Here is a 12,742-nt window from a genome sequence, read left to right on the forward strand (position 1 = left end):
GACTTGCTGTGTCTTACAAAGTTGTGATAGGGAGGGGTGGTCATCACGAGGTTTAACTGAGATGAAAAGCCATATGATGCGAATGTGATGTACTAGGCAGGGCCAAGTGTGAATGACGGATAATTAAATTTACTAATTGGACTTGGACCAATTACTAATTGGATCGATTTAGCCCTATGGAGAGGGTCTCTCTAAGGTCCTAAGGGAACCGAGCTATCCTCAAAGCTTCAGACCAGGTTAACCTAAATATAGCCAAGGCAACGATGTGTATTTGATGAGGATATCCAGGAGGAATTTCTTTTCTGTGACCATCTACAAACAACAACAACAAGGGGAGATTTTTAGGGTGGTAGACACTCATTTGAAAGACTTACAAATTGACTGGGCAAATTGTGTTGGGATTTGCACTGATGGTGCAAGATGCATGACTGGGTCCAACTCCGGATTCATAGCTCACGTCCTGCAGAGTGGTGTGAAACTGACACATTGTATTCTGCACAGACAGTCATTGGCCAGCAAAGCATTACAACGTAACCAAGGGGCTGTTTTTGACTCGGTCGTAAAGATGGTGAATCTGATCAAGAAGAGACCTCTTCAAACAAGGCTGTTCAGAGAGCTTTGCAAGGAGATGGGAGCAGACCATGAGCACCTGCTCTTTCATTGTGTTCAGGGGGAGGGTCCTGGAGAGGCTGTGGGAACTGAGGAGGTTCTGACCTATCTAGAGAAAGAGGACAGCGACCTTGCAGACCTCTTCCGTGACAAACTGTGGTTGGCTAGGCTGGCTTATCTGGTTGACATTTTCAGATGGCTCAATGAGTAAAACTCAAGCCTCCAGGGCAAGGAATCAACCATTTTGGAGCCTGAAGATGGCATCAGAGGATTCACTGCACCCCTGGGATTGTGGCAGTCACAGCTGAAGGCTGGAGCATATGACATGTTCCCTGTGCTGTCAGCTCACATGCAGCAGATAGATTCCCCCCTATGTGAAGCTGTGAAGAAGGACATGGCTGAGCACATGGCCAGCCTGCAGCAGAACTTTGACCCGTACTTTTCTAACCCACAGAGATCTCAAACTTCAATGGGTGAGGTATCCCTTTCAAGCAGTCTGCCAGAGATGGAGGCCTTAGTGACACTACAAGCAAGCAATGGCAGCAAGATGCTTTTTGATGCAAACACAGTCCTGGGTTGCTCATCTACAGCAGGAAGGGGTCTCCTGCCTGTCTGAGAAAGCAGTAGATGTTCTGGTCCAGTTTGGCACCACATACCTATGCGAGTCAGGGTTCTCAACTCTGGCATGCTTAAAAAACAAGTACAGAAACAGACTCAATGCTGAACATGACCTCAGGGTTGCACTGTCAAACTGAGCCCAGAATAGACCTGCTTGTTAAACTTCAACCAGCCACACCTCTCATTAGGAGTATGTGTGTTTGCTGGTCTACATCTGTGTGCTACATCTGTGTGATGTGATCAATCAGTTTATTCCAGTTAAGAATATAAATTATTTATTGTATTTTAACAGCAACAGTTACAACCTATTATTTTTGAAACAATAATTTCTACAATGAGATATACAGTATGCCTGATTTATTTATTTGTTTTATTTATTTATTTTTGTTCACAGGAGGTTGGTGGCACCTTAATTGGGGAGGACAGGCTCATGGTAATGGCTGGAGTGGAATTGTATCAAATACATCAATCATATGGTTTCCAGGTGTTTGATGCCATTCCCATTTGCTCCTTTCCAGCCATTATTTTGAACCTTCCTCCTCTCAGCAGCCTCCTGTGGTTCTGTTATACATCTGTGTGATGTGACCAGTCAGTTTATTCCAGTTCAGAATGAATTAAATGATTGTATTTTAACAGCAACAGTTCCAACCTAGACAGCTATGTTAGAGTGCTATTAATGGGGAAAAATAAACATGAAAAGATATTTATTGGTATTTCATCGTTTTTTTGTTTTCTATATTGCATTTGTTTTAGGCATAAGGGAAATGAAATGTACCGATATTTACGTATAGTTGCATGTTTTCATGAGCTTGGGTCCCAGGAAAACACAGAATTTCTCATTTGAGTCCCAGGCAGATAAGTTGAAGAACCCCTGGAATAGGGGATTCTCTCAACCACATGTGAATGCTTCCCATGGAGCTCAAAAGTGTAGTCACGCAGCATATGTTGGCGGTTCACAATATCGGCCGTACGGATGTGGAATGCGAGTGGAGGAAGCCAGTTATGCCCAACCAGGTGCTTTCAGTGGAGGACCTGTACCCGGCTGAAGACCTGTACCCGGCTGAAGACCTCTGCCCTAAGAGCCCACAGAGGAGGATCTTCAGTGGCTAGGGAACCTTCTCCAGGACAGGTTCAGTGGAATGGCATGTCTCCTTGAACCTGTCCCAGAACAACCACTACCCTCCCTGTTATCCTTGTCTGTACTAGACGTTGTTAAACCCGTGTCACCAGGAATTTTCAATCCCAATGATAATCAATAGCTTTTACCAATCCCCGAGGTTTGTAAGACCATGGGTTTAATAATAATTAGTCAAAGACTCAGCTTATGCAAAAGGCTAGTACAGTTTATTCAGAGAACGTTCCAAAGTCAAGAATACAAAAACATCAATTTTATAGCTGCGCACATATTTCCACACAAACAGTTGGTGAGATTTATCCTTCTCCACAGTTCTCACCACTAGTATCACTACCCAGCCGACAGTTCCATTCCCCCGAGATTAGGGAGACCTTGAGAAGTACTCCCTGTCCTCTCCCAAATCTCTGAGGTCTAGCCAGGTCAGGTCCGAAGCTACACCTTGCTCAGACAGTCTGTGTTTTTCCACTATACAGACACATTGTTTAACCTAATTCTGACTAAAACTACACACATCCTCAGATTTACATTTGTATGATTCTAATCAATTTCATTCAATAAGGTTTCAGAGTGGAATTATTTCATCATTTATCTTTCAACATTCAAATTATTTTATCAACTCAATATCAATATCTTGGACTCTCAACAATGTGATGATCACACCTTAAGCTACATTTAAAAAAAAAAAGTTATCCACATATATTACAAGTATCAGAGAATCAAGATTGTCATAGAGAAAACTATCTCTAACCTCCTGGGGACAAGCTGAACATCTGGTGACAGTACTGCTCTATTCTGGGACAAGCAGAACCACCCAGCCCTGTCTATGTAAATCTCAGTTTCACTCCCACAGCTACCAGTCTAGCAGTTGAACTGTTACTGTTACACTGCCTGAAATACCCCGGACTGGGCCAGATGTGAGTGGACTGGTTTGAATCTTTATGGTGGATTCAGTGAGGAAGACATAACAGATATGCCATCATGCAAATAATGACAGATTAAATTGTTATTATACTTTATGTAGATACTGTATATAGCTCCTCCCACCAGTAGTGTACATGTCTGAGTTCTGCATCATGTCTCATTCACAGATCTAACAGTCACTAACCTGCTCATTAAAAAGAGTGTATATTCAGTTAGAAGGTCACATCAATATTTGGTTGTGAAGTGCATATGGGAACTTGTTATACAGGGCTAAAATTAAGAAACGGTTATTTAATATCACCCTTTTTGTACTTCTTATGGACTGTAATTGTGGAGTTATGACTGGTATTGTTTTTAAATCTTCAAAAAATGTTATATGAACTTCCAGGTCATAACAAATATAACCAGTCACAACCACAGAGATCCTACTAAATTCCTATTATATTAAATAGTTATAATATGACATTCTATGATCACAACCATGATGATGAATGTCATGATCTAACCATATTGTCACATGGCACAATTTACTTCATCTACTGATCAGTGTTCCATGTCACTGTCTCTTCCCCCTCAGCACCTGCAGTAGGTCCCAGCTGTATCAGTACAGTCACTGTACAGTCTGACAGAGGTTTTTGTACGACTCTGTATATCTGTGAACACATCTTTACTGTTGATGTAGTGGTAACTCTGACAGTAGTAATCTCCTGCATCTACAGCCTGGACTCCACTGATGGTCAGAGTGAAGTCCTTATGAGATCCACTGCCACTGAATCTAGATGGAGTCCCAGACTGACGTTGATTTGAAGAGTGCATCAGGAGTTTAGGAGCTCTTCTAGGTTTCTGGTGATACCAGGCCATACAGGTATAATCCCCAGCACAAACATCTGCTACATTTGAACTGGTTTCACAGTTTATAATGTTGGATTTGACATTTTGAACATTGAGACATTAAAGACATGATAGATCAGAAGCATAGAGTAAAAGGGACTGGGCTTTATGTCAGAAGTTAAGGGGTCTCTGTAGAAAGCCAGAAGGCTTTGGAATGTGTTTGATGGACTAGAGGGGAGCAACGTGTTGATATAGGGAAGACCGATGGATATCTGTGGATTAGGTGAAGGAGGGGTTGAGGTGAGGACAGATTCCCTTAAGGGAGTACTAAGGGGTTTGGTATCTTGTTACTCTTTCTGTCAAACCATAGGAAGTAAGGATTGGAGAGGAGTGTCTTAAGGGGATATATATATCTGGATGGGAGGAATGTTGGGTTGTCTAAATTACACCTGTACAGAACATTTTGTAAGAATTAAACTTAGTTAAAGCTTCTCTAGTGTCCGTGTGTTATTTACTCTGAAAAATAGGAACCTAACAATAACAACAGGCTGTCCTGGGAGAACAACTTTCACTGCAGGAGTCTGAGTCACAGTGACCTGTCCTCTGGATTCTGAAATGGACATTTAAATACATTTTTATTGAACTGTGTTTGATTTGTCTGATTTTCATGAATCTCAGTCTGAGGCAGAGGCAATTTAGATGTAATATTTCAATAAGAAATACAATTTGAAGATCATGATATTCAATAGTCTTACCCTGAATTAAGAACATAAATATCAACAAGAAGCTCATGGTCAAAGTCAACGTGGAAGTTCTGTTGTCATGAAGGACAGCTCTCTGTCTTGAAGTGTTACCTCACAAGGCTATAAACACTCCCAGAGCACTGAAGCGTGTGCTGCCGATGCAAAGTGTTCTTTGTAAATAGTCTTCCTGGTAAGGATGATACTAATTATACAGATTGTGTTATGATATTTGCAATACCTAATAACGTAAATGTATAATGATGTGCGTTCTTCAATGGATTTACTCATAACCCAGGTCTATCAGTCCCTATTATATTATACTAGTACTTCAGAACTATCAGTACATCATGTATTATACTAGTTACTTCAGTACTATCAGTACATAATGTATTATACTAGTACTATCAGTCTCTATTGTATTATACTAGCACTTCAGTACTATCACTCTCTATTGTAATATACTGCACTTCAGTACTATCACTCCATATTGTATTATACTAGTACTTGGGTACTATTTTATTATTCTAGTGCTTCAGTACCTATTGTATTATACTTGCACTTCAGCACTGTCAGGGTGGTACTGAGAGTGCACTGTGTGTGAAGGTGCTCACTCTTGTGTGAAGGAGGTTTTTGTACGGCGACTTAACCACAATGAATCACTGTGGTACACTTTTGGAAGCGGCACAAAACTGGTGGTGAAAAGTAAGTCAATTTTTGTCCTTCTCTCATAAAACTAAATGTAATCATGCTATTGAACAACGTTATGAGATGTTATCAGCTTCTCCAGAGGAAAGACTTCTAGGCTATATATGTTTAGAGATTTCTGTGGACAGATTGGATGATTTTTAGAAGGCAGAGTCACCGAAGTGAGAGAATTATTATTTGGTAATAAAACCATAAGTATTCTAACGTGCGATTTGATTTAAAAAGGGCACATTTTGATATACAGTATTGCATGTCAGCTCAATGTTCTGTCAAGATGCAGCAACTACTATTGCTATAATATAAGCAACACTTTGTATAGTATTCATAGTAGATGTTAACACTGACATGGTTTCAAGGGGAACAACATCTATAGTTTTGAATAGTATTTTGAGGTCATTTGGGTCATGTATCTCAGTAGATTTGACATTTATTGATATTTCTTGTCTCATTTAAAATTGTGAATATTAAATGATTCTGTAACCAGACAATATTAAAGTGATTTTTTAGTCTAGGACTAGGATTCATCTGTATCCAGACTATATTAAATAGATTTTTAGTCTAGGACTAGGATTCATCTGTATCCAGACTATATTACATTTATTTTTAGTCTAGGACTAGGCTTCATCTGTATCCAGGAAACCCCCTCCTAGTGTTCAGTTGCTCTTGGTGTGCTAAACTGTAGAGCATTTATCTGATGGATTGTTTATCTAAAAATCCATCCAGAGTTCTTTTGTCATTATCTTCATAGATTCAGTGTTTCAGTGTTGTCGGTTAGTCTCTGTACTGTAGCTAGTTGTTCATCCTGTGTGTATTGTTGCTCTGAAATGGTTTTGTAAACTGATAACAGTTTCTCCCCTGATAATGTTATAGAGTAGTAGTAACCGACCCTCTCCTAATGTTATAGAGTAGTAGTGGTAGCTGACCCTCTCCTCTTTTCCAGCTGGTCCCTCTGTCAGGCCCAAAGTGTCTCTGCTCCCCCCGTCCTCTGAGCAGCTCTCCGAGGGCTCGGCCACACTGGCCTGCCTGCTGAGTGACTACTCCCCCCAGGGGGCGATGGTGAGCTGGGAGGTAGACGGGGCAGAGGTGAAGGAGGGGGTCCTGACCACCACAGAAGAAGAGAAGGACGGCCGCTACAGTTGCAGCAGCACCCTGACCCTGAGCAAGGCACGCTGGGAAGAGGGAGAGGTCTACACCTGCAGGGTCGCCCACGACGACACCAGTGACTCGGCCGCCTTCCGGAAAAGTCACTGTAGTGTCTAGAAGCCATTGTAGGGGGCTAGAGATTCCCCACATGGTGCAAAACATTAGTGTTTTAGAGCTGAATGTTCCAGTATAATAGTATAATAGTGAATAATATCAGTAGTGCAGTGTGCTAAACTATTTTGAGATTTAGTTGTACATGTCGTCTTGCCTTCAAGTTCAAATAAAGCTTGTTTTGATTAAAAAATAACCGCAAGCGTTTATTTAATCATGATTCCAATGATCTCTATCTCATGAATAGGCAGCACATTTCATACTAATTTATATCAATCAGCTTCATAATTTAGCATTGTTGCATATAACTCATGTTTTCAAACATAATTAAAAGTGTATCTGATCCAACAAATACTCTGCATTCATTTCTACAACTGAATGATCCAGTTATACTGTAGCATCAATACCAGTGAGGATAATGATTAGGAATATTTGATAATAAACCTCTAAGATCTGCTCTCAGAACTCTCACTTCTAAATAGTTACTTTTCATAACATATGTATATTTGCAATGTTTATTAAATGAGATGGTTTAGCAGTGGTTTTCAACAATATGTATTCTACACTTCATTATATTTCCACAGGTCTTCTCTACCTCCAACACTCTGGGGACAGGGTTGCTCTATTCTGGGACAACCAGACAGGGCTGGGTGGTTCTATGTCAATCTCAGTTTCACTTCCACGCCTACCACACAAGCAGTTGAACAGTTTCACTGATTGAAATAGCTTGGACTGGGCCAGATTTGAGGGATTGGCTGGTTTTCATAACCTCTATGGTGGATGCAGGAAGTGAAACATAACATATATGCCATAATGTAATTAATGACAGATAAAATGAGTATTATACTTCATGTAGATAGTGCGTGTAGTGTAGATATTGCAGATAGTGTAGTGTACATGTGTGTCATGGTTCAGTCCAGCATCAGGTCTCATTCACAGGTCTAGCAGTCAGTAACCTACTCAGGACAAAAAGTTCATACTTTGCTGTAGATGAATACTTCCATTTACATCCGACATTTGATATGGGAACTTGTTCTGGGGGGCCGAAGTGGTTATAACTTTGAAGTCATGTTGAGGTCATAACACCTTTGGTTTGACTTCTCATGTGGACTGGTAATGGCTCACATTTGACCGATGTACCTACATTGACCAGCAAACAAATGACAACTATCGTCTACACATGACTGTATCTTGTTGACTGTACCTAAGGCCTGTACAGAGCTGGGGGGGGGTGTTCCAGTTCTCTGGCTCTTTCACTTGGAAGGAGCTTCAAAGGGCATGAAATTGCAGGAGCTTGTCTCTTTGACTGACTACTCTAGCTAGGGTATACTGTATACTGACTACTGTAGCTAGGGTAGACTGTAGACTGACTACTGTAGCTAGGGTAAAAAATATGGTGGACAATGAAGTGGGGGGTTGTCAATGTTTTAACCCCTAAATGCACCACATCTCCCCAAATAATTATTGCCTTCTCAATGTGTACATGTATGGTTTTAATCTGTAGTACTTTGTGTTTTATGTTGTAATTGTGTGTTAACTTTGTGTGCTGCTATTTTGACCAGGTCTCTCGTAAAATAGATGTTTAATCTCAGAGACTAACCTGAATAAAGGTAAAATTAAATAAAACATGGGTTTCAAAACATCTAACTTTTATAAGTGGACTTTCAGGTCATGACAAACATAACTAGTCACAACCTTGATAACGATGATGATGGGGAACATGTGATCTGAATGATGCTTTGTAAACATATTAAAAGTTGACCTCCTCTACTGATCAGTGTTCCATGTCACTGTCTCTTCCCCTCATCACCTGCAGTAGGTCCCAGCTGTATCAATACAGTCACTGTACAGTCTGACTGAGGGAGGTTTTTGTACGTCTCTGTATCACTGTGTGAACACATCTTTACTGTTGATGTAGTGGTAACTCTGACAGTAGTAATCTCCTGCATCTTCAGCCTGGACTCCACTGATGATCAGAGTGAAGTCACTCCCAGATCCACTGCCACTGAATCTAGATGGAGTCCCAGAATGGAGTGTGTTCCCCGGGAGCATCATTAGTTTGGGTTTTTCTCCTGGTTTCTGTTGGTACCAGGATAGACACTGATGGCCCGATGACTGACCATTGTGACAATTACTATACACATTACTGCTGGCTTTACAGATCATAGACTTTCTGTCCTGGGAGAAGAGTTTTCACTGTAGGAGTCTGGGTCACAGTGACCTGTCCTCTGGATTCTGAAACAGAGAAAACAAATAATTGTACATTACCTGGAATTAAAAACACAATCTCAGTCTTTCAGTTCACTCAAATAGTTTACTTTTCATTGTACAAACACAACTCTTATTGTTTTTTACCCTTGACGTAGAAAGCAAGTGTCCAGATTAAGACTGTGATAAAAGTCATGGTTGTTGTGGGTTCTGTTGTCATGAAGGACAGCTCTCAGTCATGAAGTGTTCAACTCACAGGGATATAAATGCTCTTAGAGCAGCAGGGAGATGCAATATGCAAATGAATGTTTCAAATCTATTTCAGTTTCCAAGTCGGCTCCCATCAGAATATATTTTGTCCTGCATGAGCTTTCTTTTATAATAACTAGGTGGTGCTTATATTTGTCCTATTTCACGCATGTGTGAATTAATAATGTTTATTTTTTTTTACATCCTAACTCCCCTGAGACAGCCTCAGAGAGTGGGGTCACGGCCAGGATCTGCCATTATCAACTGCGACCCTGGAGCAATTAGGTTAAGTCCCTTGCTAAAGGAAACATCAACAGGTGTTTCACCTTGTCAGCCTGGGGATTTGAACTAGCAACCTTTCAGTTACTGGCCCAACACTCTAACCACTAGCTACATGCCACCCCTTCAGTAACATCAAACAGCAACTGTTAACTCTGATAACTGATGTATGGCAACTATTATGACACACCACCATTATATTATTATTCTGATGATGATCAGATATAATGAACTGTCTGTTCACTCATGCTTGGTCTCTCATATAAGTTCCTCTAATCAGTTAGTGAACACTTCTCTAAACTTAAGCTGGTAGGATTCCTCTGGTAGTGTTGTCTGTCCTCTGTGACTTTACCTCCACTGTTAAATCTGAGATCAACATGTTTTATAAAGGAATATACAACATGGATCACTATCACTACTGCTGCTGCTGTTGTCTTTCATATGGACAATATGGAGGAATACTAGCAACACTGATCTAATGCTGGACTGTATCTACAGAATAGGAGAACCTGATACACAGAGGAAGGAACAAATACTATTATCTGGATTTAAGATACAATTCATATTTATATTATCCAGAAACAGCTAATATGAAGTGTTTGTTCTACCTGGAAGATGTTAAAGTGTATCTGTGTTGATTATGATTCTGTATGAGTGATCTTCACTGTAACAGCTGCAGCAACACAACACAGAGAGGTTTTTGTACCAGCAGTAATAGTGATTGTATCACTGTGGTGGACTTTTGGTAGCGGCACCAGACTTGATGTTGGAAGTAAGTAACACATTTTTTTGATATGCCTTTCAGACTACATTTTTTGGTATTTACTTTCCTAAACTCTGTCTCTATTAAAATATTTACATTTGAGATTTTTTAGATGCTTTTGAAATTTCTTTTGACTGAGCCTTCTTTCAAATAATATTGTATATCATCAGTATGTTAAAGTGTAGGTTTATTTGTCTGTCTGATTTGTAAGATTGCAGACTAGAACTCTTAATTCTGGGATTATAACTATTATATAGTATAGGATAAAGAAGACATCACTGTTGCATTGTGTTCATGGTAGCCTTCCCTGTTACTGTGAAGACAAAGGGTCTCAGTTTGTAACCGACTTCATGACCTAACATGTTTGATATGTAATTAAAAATAATTTATGTTCAAATTCTGAAAATACTATGAATATGAGTAGGCTATTCTGATCAGATTCATTCCTTAACAATATCTGTATGACATGTATAACTGACACCGTATGACTGGTAACTCTGGTTGATAAATCTGCTTTGTATAATTACTTTAGTGTTTTCTCTACAGGTTTTAAACAATCTAACTGTTACATTCGTATTTAGAGGGCATTTCCAATTCACTTTATTTGGATGTGTACTTGATTGAAGATCATCTTTAAGTGTAGCTGTACTTGATGTAGTTACTTAGTTGATGTGTTCTGTTTGTTCCAGGTAACAGTTCCCCCACCCTCACCATCCTGCCCCCCTCTAGTGAGGAGCTGTCCAGTACAACAACAGCCACACTGACGTGTCTGGCCAACAAGGGCTTCCCCTCAGACTGGACCATGAGCTGGAAAGTGGATGGGACCGACAAGAACCAGGAGACCAGTCCCGGGGTCTTGGAGAAGGATGGCCTGTACAGCTGGAGCAGCACCCTGACTCTCACTGCCCAGGAGTGGACCAAGGCAGGAGAGGTGACTTGTGAAGCCCAGCAGAAATCCCAGACTCCAGTCACCAAGACCTTGAGGAAGGCTGACTGTTCTGGGTAGGACCCCTCAGTCACACACCCCTGTGGAGAGAGGCTGCTGGTTCCTCTGCTTTGACTCTGTTCTGAGATCAGATGTTCTCTGTCTTATTGATCACTGACATGTAGACTAACAGAGGGCTTTGCTTGAGTTCATGTGTCAATCCTCTCTGTAGACTGAGGTTGTATCAGTGTTAGATGTGATGTGTTCTGTTTTATTACTATTAGATACTGTATGAATGTTTGCTTTGATGAATACATGAAAATAAAGATTTCCCTTTGGAACAAATATTTTTATTTTCTCTTTCAATGTTCTATATATTCATAATGCCTGATTCACAGTTTCTTTTAAAACTATCAGACCTAAATGTCATTGCTTAGTTATTTATGTTCTCACTGCATTGTCATCAACCAGTAGTTCATATTAACACAAGATGCTACAATGTTAACAGATTAACAGGAGAGGTCTAGATACTACAATGTTAACAGATTAACAGTAGAGGTCTAGATACTACAATGTTAACAGATTAACAGTAGAGGTCTAGATACTACAATGTTAACAGATTAACAGGAGAGGTCTAGATACTACAATGTTAACAGATTAACAGTAGAGGTCTAGATACTACAATGTTAACAGATTAACAGTAGATGTCTAGATACTACAATGTTAACAGATTAACAGGAGAGGTCTAGATACTACAATGTTAACAGATTAACAGGAGAGGTCTAGATACTACAATATTAACAGATTAACAGGAGAGGTCTAGATACTACAATGTTAACAGATTAACAGGAGAGGTCTAGATACTACAATGTTAACAGATTAACAGGAGAGGTCTAGATACTACAATGTTAACAGATTAACAGGAGAGGTCTAGATACTACAATGTTAACAGATTAACAGGAGAGGTCTAGATACTACAATGTTAACAGATTAACAGGAGAGGTCTAGATACTACAATGTTAACAGATTAACAGGAGAGGTCTAGATACTACAATGTTAACAGATTAACAGGAGAGGTCTAGATACTACAATGTTAACAGATTAACAGGAGAGGTCTAGATACTACAATGTTAACAGATTAACAGGACAGGTCTAGATACTACAATGTTAACAGATTAACAGGAGAGGTCTAGATACTACAATGTTAACAGATTAACAGGAGAGGTCTAGATACTACAATGTTAACAGAGTAACAGGAGAGGTCTAGACACTACAATGTTAACAGATTAACAGGAGAGGTCTTGATACTACAATGTTAACAGATTAACAGGAGAGGTCTAGATACTACAATGTTAACAGATTAACAGGAGAGGTCTAGATACTACAATGTTAACAGATTAACAGGAGAGGTCTAGATACTACAATGTTAACAGATTAACAGGAGAGGTCTAGATACTACAATGTTAACAGATTAACAGGAGAGGTCTAGATACTACAATGTT

The 12,742-nt window shown here is 39.8% G+C and overlaps 1 protein-coding gene, 1 pseudogene and 1 gene segment (V, D, J or C); 2 read left to right on the forward strand and 1 right to left on the reverse strand.

Moving 5' to 3' along the window:
* The first annotated feature begins 565 nt into the window (after positions 1-565).
* LOC118365993 (immunoglobulin gamma-1 heavy chain-like) lies at positions 566-7,168 on the forward strand. Its single transcript, XM_052491626.1, has 5 exons — positions 566-755; positions 954-1,082; positions 5,024-5,047; positions 5,461-5,559; positions 6,503-7,168. Exons 1-5 carry the CDS (start codon positions 566-568, stop codon positions 6,820-6,822), a joined length of 762 nt encoding a protein of 253 aa, XP_052347586.1. The 3' UTR covers positions 6,823-7,168.
* Positions 7,169-8,091: 923 nt separating this feature from the next.
* Positions 8,092-9,360, reverse strand: LOC127914653 (immunoglobulin kappa variable 3-15-like; annotated as a pseudogene).
* A 670-nt stretch (positions 9,361-10,030) lies between these two features.
* On the forward strand, positions 10,031-11,587 carry LOC118365994 (Ig kappa-b4 chain C region-like). The segment is given in 3 exon segments: positions 10,031-10,040; positions 10,208-10,324; positions 11,005-11,587. Coding segments are annotated over 3 exon segments (444 nt in total).
* The last annotated feature ends 1,155 nt before the right edge of the window (positions 11,588-12,742 follow it).

Source organism: Oncorhynchus keta, chromosome 33 (genome assembly GCF_023373465.1).
Source record: "Oncorhynchus keta strain PuntledgeMale-10-30-2019 chromosome 33, Oket_V2, whole genome shotgun sequence".
NCBI lineage: Eukaryota > Metazoa > Chordata > Actinopteri > Salmoniformes > Salmonidae > Oncorhynchus > Oncorhynchus keta.